This window comes from Nicotiana sylvestris, chromosome 5 (genome assembly GCF_000393655.2).
Source record: "Nicotiana sylvestris chromosome 5, ASM39365v2, whole genome shotgun sequence".
Lineage (NCBI taxonomy): Eukaryota > Viridiplantae > Streptophyta > Magnoliopsida > Solanales > Solanaceae > Nicotiana > Nicotiana sylvestris.
In genome coordinates, this window is record NC_091061.1 from 168,350,061 (window position 1) to 168,360,952 (window position 10,892).

Consider the following 10,892-nt stretch of genomic DNA (forward strand, 5'->3'; position numbering starts at 1 on the left):
TACTATATATATTTATATAGCTATATATAAACAATTTATACTAGTATATACATATATAGTTTACAAGAAAGTGCCTTAGATAAAAAAAAAGCCTATATATATGTGTGTGTATGTATATATATATGTATACATACATACACATATATATAAGGCACTATATATATATCTAATACATATATACTATATATATATAAGGTATTATATAAGGCAATATATAATTATATATACACATATAAACTATATATATATAAGGCAATATATATTACATAAGGCAATATATAATTATATATACACATAATACACCCTTATATATATTTATATAGCTATATATAAGCAATTTATACTAGTATATACATACATAGTTTACAAGAAAGTGCCTTAAATATTTTTTTTTAAAAATAGCCCGAAACGAAAAAGCCCGTTAGGCCCGTGGGCCCGACCAATTTAGCCCGGGACCATGTGGGCTTAGGACCACCGTAGGCCGGTTCCACACATTGGGACCGTTCGGCCCGGGACCACCTCAGCCCGGCCCGCCTCAAGCCCATGCACATTTATCCCGGCCCGTTTGGCCCGGGCCCGGACCACAATACAGCCTTATACGAGGTGCATTCTATTTATCCGGAAAATGGCCCCATTTTCCTGTTGTTTTCCCCCTTGTTTCTTACGTACACTCCATTTTTCACGTTGTTTATATATTTCTTGCCAAAGAAAAACTGGATATAACAATAAATTTTGCCAACAAACTTTGACAAATTTCCCAGTTTTTTAGCTTTTCTTTTATCTAGTACACGTGTGATTATAAATGGTGTTTGTTTTTATTTAATGATATCGATTGCTAAAATGAGTTCGTACAATCACCAAGAAATCCTAAATTTCGATTTAAATTATAAAATATAAAAAAAATTGATAGAAAACACTTCTTCAATGAGCATGACGATTAAGTATACTAAATATTTATCCACACCGAATATATTTAATTAAATAATTATACTTAGAATCAACAAATCAAAGTGAAAGTACATATCACTTGACAATGATTAAGTATTAGAAAGTGCTCTCCTCTATCTCAAATTATTTATTTTTATTTTTAAAAATAATTATCTCAAATTATTTATTATTTTAAAAATTTAAGATAAAATTAATTTTTTATTTTACTCTTAATGGTAATTGTTTTTGAAGATGCAAATAACACATAAATAGAATAAATACTCAATAAAGAGAAATTATATTTTAAGACATAAATAAGCGTAAAATAATTTAAAATTCCTCCTAATTAATATTATTTTAAGGACCATATAAAAAAGAAATACAACATATAATTTGATACAATAATATGTATCAACTTTCATTGATTTAGTGTTAAAATTCAGCTGACTGCAACAGTTGTAGTACAATTAAAAGGGTCCCACACCCTTAGATTTTCCATTATTACACAAATCTACACACTTCTTTCAATCAAATACCAGTAGGTCCACCAAACTTTTCTACTAATATATAAAAAGCCCCCCTCCCCCTCCCCCTGCCACGAGCCATTCACTTCAACTACCACCACCTCCACCGAACTAACCGTCGCTGTTCGGAGCTCCGACCGGAGCATCAAATGTTCAAACAATACTGCTGTTGTCTCTTTCCGGGTCGGAGCTCCGACTCCGTCAACGATGTTGTGGCTGATAGAGACCCTGTATTGTTGGTTTCCGGTCTTGCCGGGTCCATTCTCCATTCAAAGAGTAAGAAACTGGGAGGTTTTGAAACCCGGGTTTGGGTCCGACTTCTCCTTGCTGAACTTGAGTTTAAGAATAAGTTATGGTCCATTTACAATCCTAAAACAGGTAGTAATAACTTTTCTTTAGTATTATTTGGCGGAATTATCAATGAAAATGCTTTTATAGATAATATTTTACGCATGACTTTACTGTGTAAAAAATATATTTAAGCAATGAGGTCATCTATTAGGTAACTACATGTTAATCTCTTGATAAGTAGTTATTAATTACTAAAAAGGGCAGCCTGGTAAGCTCCCGCTATGCGCAGTGTCGGCGGAAAGGGCCGGACCACAAGAGTCTATTGTACGCAGCCTTACTCTGCAAGAGACTATTTCCATAGCTCGAATCCGTGACCTCCTGGTCATATGACAGAAACTTAGTTATTAATTAGTATATGGTAAAAATGTTAAATAATTGCTATCATAGGTTTTGTTTATTGATAGTGTTAAGGAATGTTTACACTGCTAGTGCCGTTTAGTTTAAATGGGAACTAGAGTTTAAGTTATATGCACTGACGGAGTAAACTTTTTTTTTTTTTTAACATAATCAGGTTACTTATTAGGTAATTACATGTAAATCTATTGACGAAGTAAATCTTTTTCTTGTAATATTCAGGGTATACAGAGTCATTGGATGACAGCACAGAGATAGTAGTGCCTCAAGATGATTATGGGCTATATGCAATTGATATTTTGGATCCTTCTATGGTATGTTTTTGCATCATCAAATGCTCACAAGTGTATGCATACCTATGTGAATTAGTATCATGTTTCTTCAATAACTTTTTCGTTTGTAGTTTTGCTAGGTACAAATTTTTATGGGGAGGTGATTGTAATCAGTAATCTTGAAAAGTTATAGCACCTTTATATATATAGAAGCTAATAATTACCTGAGTTTAGAAGCTAAATAGTTACTTGAGGGTATCTTTTCAAAAAGTAATTACGTGAGCATAAGTACACTTAAGTGGTAGGTAAAATGTTTTGTTCCGAAGGAAAAAAAAGTGATAAGTGGAACATAAAATATATGTTTCATCTATCAAAAAGATATTACCAGTTAGTTTCATCTATTATACTCTACATGTCCTGCGAAAAGTAAATGTATGATTCGTCTTTTGTTTCTTTTCCTTTCCTGAAGTACTTTTCTCTAATGAGATCATGATCTCTTCTAATTGTGTTTGATTTCTAGATGGTGAAGTGTGTACACTTGACCGGTGTATACCATTTTCATGATATGATTGATATGCTCGTCAAATGTGGATATGAAAAAGGAACCACATTGTTCGGTTTTGGTTACGACTTCCGCCAAAGCAATAGGTATTATTTTAACCGGTGAAATTTCCATTGCCCTTATGCCATATCGCATTGTATTATAGCTTATTATTCGAAAAGCCAGTTGATTGTGATGGTAGCAAACAGGAATAACTCAGTTCTATTTTGGCTTATTTGATTCTTCTGGTGAAACTATTTTCGCACTTAGGGATCTGGTTAGCATATGGTTGCAGGATTGACAGGACAATGAATGACCTGAAAGCAAAGCTAGAGACAGCTTATAAAGCTTCTGGGGGAAGAAAAGTCGATATTATTTCGCATTCCATGGGTGGATTGTTAATCAAATGTTTCATTTCTCTTTATAGTGATGTAAGTCCAATTGCTTGAGACTTATTCATTTACAAATCACCTATACTATTTAATCAAGCTATATTAATCAAAAGAAGATAAAGTCTGTTGTGTCCTAAGTGGAAAGAACAGGGGATTGGTCTGTTGTTCCCGTTGGTCAACTATGTGTCTCCCATTTAAGATAATGTATTCCTATTTGTTCTGCTCATGTATCTTTTCTGTTTTGCTTTTCCTTCTCCTTAATTCCTGCCTGGCTTCTTGATTTAGATTTGTCGCTCTTCCTTGAGTGGCATCACTAAATGCAAACAGTTGCCTTTCAGGTATTTTCCAAGTATGTGAATAAGTGGATTACCATTGCCACTCCTTTTCAAGGTAACTTTGCTTTCTCTCTTTGCAACTTTTTGCATGTCATTTTTGAATTGCTAGGATACGAGCTAAGATATCCTTATCAATTAGGGGATGCATAGATAATACAGATAGTGAGATAAATTTGACTGTCATATTTGAGCACCTCCACCTTCCAAAAAAGAAAAAAAGAAGAAGTGCGTAACTAGAGAAGGTCAGGGAAGCATCAGAAACTTAGCTTTTGGTGGGGGAGGTACCAATTACAAAAGTATAAGGAAGAATCAATAACTAATTGAAAAATAATTGCAAAGAATACAACCTAAATCCATAGCTTCCAAATCTTTATTTATATATTCAGTAATTAAAAGAAGTAAAAAAAAGAAGATGCACAACTTCTTTTGAAGATTACTCAAAATGTATGCCAATAAGATAACTTCTGCAAAAAATGGTAATCAGTATACTTTAAGTAGCAGGTCCTGACTAAGAGGAATATGCATAGAGCGGAATATTATATAGAATTGTATAAAATCTGAGTTGACCATTTGCTAGTATAGTCCTGCTTAGTTTGTGACTCGTCCTGGGGCGAAGAGTAGAAAGACCAGGTGAACAGAATAAAGTTCTGAAATATAGGAAGAGGAGGAGGAAACAGGAAGAGTGGTATATAAAAGATATTATAAACCATTAATTTCCTAAAGTAGAAATACTGAATCTTTAAGAATCATTGTTAAAGGAAAAATTGTTTGCAAATAGTAATGCTTATAAATGGAGGGAAGGGAAGGTTGTAACTTTTTTTCTTCCAGATTTCTAGTGAAACGTATTAGGATTCACTTTCTTGTAGGGTCCCAATGTATGAGTGGCGAGGGAGAGTCCATGGTCCTGCCAGCGCTCTTGCCCTGCCGCACTAAAAGAATAAAGAAAAAGAATCTAATTGTGCCCCCCCCCCCCCCCAAAAAAAAAAAAAAAAAAAAAAACACAATATTGCCTGTGAAATTGGTTTTGAAAGAGCCTTTACCATGGCTAGAGTTCATGCTCCTTAAGAAATGCCCCTGGACCTCGAGGCTGCAAGTTACAAGTGTGCAGAGTACTGATTGTTCATCTCTTGTAAATAGGTGCACCTGGATGCATTAATGATTCTCTCTTAACTGGGGTGCAGTTCGTTGATGGATTTGAAAGCAACTTTTTCGTGTCAAGGTGGACAATGCATCAATTGGTGAGCTCTCTTGGTCAAGGACTTTTGCAAGAGCTCCGTTAATAGCATTTGTAGGAAATAAAGCTTAATTTTATTAATAGCTCCGTATCCGTTACTTGGCTGGCAAATATGCCTTGATGAATTTAATCTACGTGCTTCCTTATTTACTGAAGATTAGACTGTTTCAACAAATTAAGCTAGTAAGTATAGATTACGCTCGACTATGTCTAACTTCATATGCTCATTTTTCATTTTTATATTTTTTAATCATATCTTCAGTGGCCCTAGATAGTTAATAGATGTATCAGAAGTAAGACTTTCCAAAACTGTATGTTCGAAGTGTATTTATAGGCTTTGCCAAAAGACTTTGAACCTTACTGATACATCTCTTAAACCATGGTATCTACAAAATTGAGTTAAACTGGAAATGTCGTTTGATAGGGGGACGACTGTTCATTCACCTGGTAGTTTTTGTATTTTATTTTTTGTAAGACTCAATGGGTACATAAAAGTTTATACTAGTTTTTCACTGATACGGTCTCCATCAATACTGCAAATAATTGTTTGTTTGTCAATCTTGTCCTTTTTAATCTTTTGCAAGTTGGTTGAGTGCCCATCAATCTACGAGATGTTGCCCAATCCCGACTTCAAGTGGGCAAAGCAACCTGAGATTTTGGTGTGGAGGAAAAAATCTAAGGAGGGGGAGACGGTGGTTGAACTAGAATGTTATGGCGCTAGTACAAGTGTGACTCTCTTTCAAGAAGCATTGAAGAGCAATGAGGTATATCTCCAAGCTATCTTTAGCCACTAGAATTTTTAACTTCAAATTACAAGTTCTTAAGTTTCATGCTTCTGCATCTCTCCAACTCGCCAATTAGCTATTAAAATGAGAAGGCTTGTTTGCTTGCTGAGAAAGCATTTCGATCTCATGCATGTCTGAACTAGTCAAAGCTTAAAGTAATGAGGCTTTGGTAAAATATGTGTAGCATTTTTCCAGAGGAGCCGCCCCACTGATGCAGAAAAATGTCACTTGGACCAATTGTATTTTTAAGTGGATAAATTTAATCCAACCAAAAGCAAGAGTGCAACTGCTGTATGCTCACTTTATTGCTAGTTGCGGTTATAACAAGCCAGAACATGATGTTCATATCTGTGCTGTTGTACTTCAATGCTGTTTGTATAACACTTCAAATGACCATGACCTTTTCCTTATCTTCCTTGTATCAAATATTCAATGAGCTCTGTGGGCTGGCAGGTCTTAGAGGTTAGATTAAACTTGACTTAAATTTTTCTTATTTGTCATGTTAGAGGGCAAGATGAAAATTGTTCTATTCAGTTCTCTGTAAAACATTTTTTTTGCACCAATTTAAAGAATCATGACATCATCTATGCAGTTGAAATTTTAGAACTTGTGGGTGATATACCTGTCATCATATTCGGAAGTGTAGCAACTATTGAATGATGGCCACAAATAGAACGTGTGTCTCATACATAAGAATATAAGATGGAGGGAGAATTTGTATTATTATTGGTTTTGGATGCTCTTATGCATCTTCCTATGACTAGAAGCCAGTGTTTGTAGTAATTGATTTTTTTTTTTAATTTTCCCTGAATTGCAGCTCAACTTAAATGGGAAAACAGTGGCTCTACCTTTCAACTTATCAATTCTTGATTGGGCAGCTAGTACTCGCAAAATTTTAAACATTGCTCAATTACCACAAGGAATTCCTTTTTATAGCATCTACGGGACATCTTTTGATACACCTTTTGATGTTTGGTATGTAACTTCATCTTATCATACAATAAGACAAGGTAGTCGATAACGGGTTAGTACTTTGTCTGAGGTTCTGCACTATTTAATGTGTACGTGTTTCTTTTGTAGTTATGGTTCAAAGGCTTCACCAATCGAGGACCTAACGAATGTCTGCCATACTATGGTAACTAACTTCACTTCTTTTTCCTTTCGAGTAAGAGTGATATTATGGCATTCCAACTCTTCTGCATTTTTTTCTGGGTTTGTGGTTTGTTATCAAAGAAGATTCTTTTGCCTTATGTTCTTATTGGTGTAGGTAGAATCCTTATGTCTCCAAAAAAGGATTTTAGAGTTAGTAGTGATATAACCTGTGGGGTTAAGGCTCCAGATAGCTTGGTTCTCCTTCTGGCTAAAGTTCAACTCAGATTTTAGGATTTCTTGGGTAATGTTATCTAAGACATAAACTTGCAATTTCTGACATTTTCGGTGGCCGTTATGATCAACTCTTTAACTAAGTTATTATGAGATATGAGATTGCTTTGAGTCAGCTTAACTAAGGTCGTATTCTTGACTAGTTATTCCACCAAATGGAGCTAATTAATAGCCTGGTTAATTTTTGGCAAATGTGATCTCAATCTCGTGTTTGATTTTTGTGAGTTTTCTCCAGGTACGGAATTTAGTCAATTGACCATTGGTTAATCTTCTTGTAAACGTTGATCCTTAATCTTGTGTCTGGTTTTGATGAGCTTCTCTCCATGTACGGAATTGGCCATTTCCCAAAACTTGGATGAGTCTTAGGTGGTACTTCCCTTTTATGAATGACTCCATACAGAATCTTTTGTTCGAAGGTTTCACCAAATTATACTTCCCAAAGCCGTGCATATATCTCCAAAGATATAAATCCCACACCTTGAGGAGAATAGTACGTTTCATTCCAGAAGCACCAGTAATGCGTTTGATTTTTGTTGTGGTCACTCGGGAGAATTTATCAATGACCTTTTCAATCTTATTTAGGGTGCTTTAGGAGAGTGGGTAACGACTAAGGTGTGAAATGTGCATGGGGATAAAATTCGTTCTGTATTTAGAGATTTACGTTTCTTTATTGTTATATAATGCTTCCTGAAGCTTTTCTACTTACTATTACTTACTCCATTTGTGATATAGCCGCAATACTCCTACGTGGACGGTGATGGAACTGTTCCAGCTGAATCAGCAAAGGTGTTATTCTTCACTTCTCTTTGTTTCTTACTTTTCTTATTTATTATAAAGATTAATGGTATCTTGGCACGTATAAGTAGACAGCATCTGATTCTAATGAAGAAGGAACAGAAAAAAGATATCAGCATTAATTTTCTGTGGTGACATCACTTTTCTAGGAAAACCCAGAATGAAGTAATCTGTCAGCTTATATATATTATGGTTGACTTCATGGCTATGAAATTTTGGATAGGTGTTTGTGAAATTATTCTTATATGTAACAAATTTCATATGATGCATTTCTATTACCTTCATCTCTTGCTTTTGCGTCCCTCCGAAATCTCTATTTGCTCGTCTCATGACCTCGTAAATTTTACCTTTCAACAGATATAAACTACTACCTAACATTATGTTGATCTTTATGCGACCTTTTTTTCCAGATAACCACTTCATTGTTTTAGTTACCATCTGCCTTGTGTTTTCATTTGAGGAAACCAACCAGATATGAGGGAAATTGTATACCACCGTAGACAAATACTCAATAGCATGGCTTATTGTTGACTCTGTGCTGCAGGCGGATAATTTTAAAGCGGTGGAAAGAGTAGGAGTTCAAGGTGGTCACAGGGAACTATTAAGAGATGAGAAAGTCTTCCAGCTTCTCAAAAAGTGGCTTGGCGTCACCGATAACAAGAAGGCGCATTCCAGGTCCTCCAGGGTAATGGACCTTTATTCAGGTCAAAAGCTGTAAACATTTGTTCTGCTCATTCTTAGAGCACGTTTCTGATTTCTCATCTCTCCCTCGGTTTATTAGTCGTAGTTATAAATATATACGCGTCTACATTCTTCGAGAATGTTGAAGTTAACTTCTGCATGAATCATCGTTTATGTAGCTATGTTAGTGGCGATATGTATGTATTAGGCAGTCCAAGATACTGGAAAATGGCTCCAAAACTTGCTATTAGAACAAGCAAGAATTCAAAGGTTTCATCTTTCTTTTCCTTTACTCCTTTTTTTGGCAATTCTTGATTTCATTAAAGAGTTCTTTTATCTTAACCTATAGTTTTGTAGAATTAAAATATGTAAAATCTTGAATGAGCTTGCTTGATTCATTCTTGGAGGTGCGGAAGGCATTTTGTAACTTTTTCTTACCTCTAATAGTAATCTGCTCAGCAATTCATTTATACCATATCGTATTGAAATTATCCTTATCAATCTCATGTAAATTGCTATATTTTTGGACAGACTAATTCATAGCCAAGTCATATTTCTACAATCTTAAATAAATATAAACTCAAAATAGAATACTTGGCTATGGAAAGTATTTCTAGTAGCCAAGTCATATTTCTAGTTCATTGCAATAGTGATGATAGAGTAGACAATAAATTTGCGTACAGATAGAAAAATATTGCAACAATCGTAGTATTTTATTTCAAATATTTGAGTGTTACAATCTCTATGATTCTTATGATTCTACTTTCTAATATAAATTCAAGGGCATTTGAGCTTGATCTTGAACTTTAATTTGATTTATCCGTCGCGAACACTTTGATTGTTGCCACGAATTTTATCATGAACAAGTAGCATTGATCTTGAACGCCTTGTATTTGATTTGACTTCGTTCTTGATCTTGAATACTTGAATTATTCTTCGTTCTTAAGCTTGAACTTGATTTGTTCTTCGTTCTTGAACTTGAACTTGATTTGTTCTTCGTTCTTGAACTTGATCTTGGTTGCTTGAAGCCTGAAACTTGTAGAGAAATTTGCGGCGTTTGATCCACGAGCCCTCTCTTGCTTCTTGTAACTTCTAGTCTTTTAAGTTATGAAGACCCCTATTTATAGTTGTGGAAAGGAAGAGTTGTGATGGGAACAAACTCCTTCCGACCAATCAGATTGAAGAGTGACAATGTCGTATTTGATTGGCTAGAACATGTCACTTACACATGTGGCTCGGTTCCATTGGCCTTTTAGTTTGACTTGCCATGCCTTGTCGTTCTGACACGTGGCATAATCCTATTAGCTCTTCCGTTTGACTTGGTGTGCCACTTCATTTGACACGTGGCACCAAACTGGGCCTCTAGGAAGATGATCCCTATTATTTCATACTACAAGTCAAGAAAGGAATAATTTTTAATTCCAAACTCAATTTTTGCCAGCTCAAGTGAAAATTCACGTGGTGCATTCCATTTCCCCTTTGTTAACGCCCAAGCAGCATTTACTTTTTTAGTAAGACAAAGTAACATGCCTCTTTGTAATTTGATCTTTGGATTTAAGATTAGCTGTAGCCATCAAAGGAGTAAGCTAGGATATCTTTCCTTATTTTACTAGAAAGAATTGTAGCACTGCAAACGTCCCTTGAGAATGAGAACAAAGTCCTTTTACAGTGCAAATTGTAACACCTACATATATCCTACGCGGATATAAACACTTTTGCTCGTAAGTGGTGAGCATCAATTTTCCGGTATTCACAAGCTATATTGTGGACTCGGAAACACTGCCGCGAAGGTAATTTATTTTTCCTTTTTCAATTTTCGTCACCTTTTTACAGCTAACACATTTTGTGGTATAAAATTAATATCTTGATGTAGAAAAGTCTAAATCACAGTCCGTTTAATTCTATAAAAGCTAGACTTTTATTTTTAGAACATATCCGAAATTTAGAATCAGAATCTTTGCGGATCACCCTAGGTGATTTTTCGAAGCTACCCTTAATTTTTGTCATGCTAATAGTTTCAGATTAGTGCGACTTTACCAAAATTTTTATATTTTGATGTAGAAACCTTGGAATTGCAAACCGTTTGATTTCTCAGAAACTATAGTTCAAGATCTACAACATATCCGAATCTTAGAGTTAAACACATTCAGGATCATTCCGGATGATTTTTTGAAGTCGGCTCTATATTCTGGCACGCCATCAGTTTCAGATTTGTGCGACTTCACCAATTTTTTTATATCTTGATATAGGAACCTCGGAATTGCAAACCATTTCATTTCTCAGATACTAGAGTTCAAGATCTACAACATATCCAAAAT

At 34.9% G+C, this 10,892-nt stretch overlaps 1 protein-coding gene across 1 annotated transcript; it reads left to right on the forward strand.

The window, feature by feature from the left end:
- The first annotated feature begins 1,511 nt into the window (after positions 1 to 1,511).
- On the forward strand, positions 1,512 to 8,866 carry LOC104214410 (phospholipase A(1) LCAT3). The gene is made up of 11 exons (XM_009764071.2): positions 1,512 to 1,829; positions 2,379 to 2,470; positions 2,949 to 3,076; positions 3,265 to 3,400; positions 3,700 to 3,751; positions 4,834 to 4,934; positions 5,515 to 5,694; positions 6,533 to 6,690; positions 6,796 to 6,850; positions 7,831 to 7,884; positions 8,438 to 8,866. Exons 1-11 carry the CDS (start codon positions 1,601 to 1,603, stop codon positions 8,609 to 8,611), a joined length of 1,359 nt encoding a protein of 452 aa, XP_009762373.1. The 5' UTR covers positions 1,512 to 1,600; the 3' UTR covers positions 8,612 to 8,866.
- The last annotated feature ends 2,026 nt before the right edge of the window (positions 8,867 to 10,892 follow it).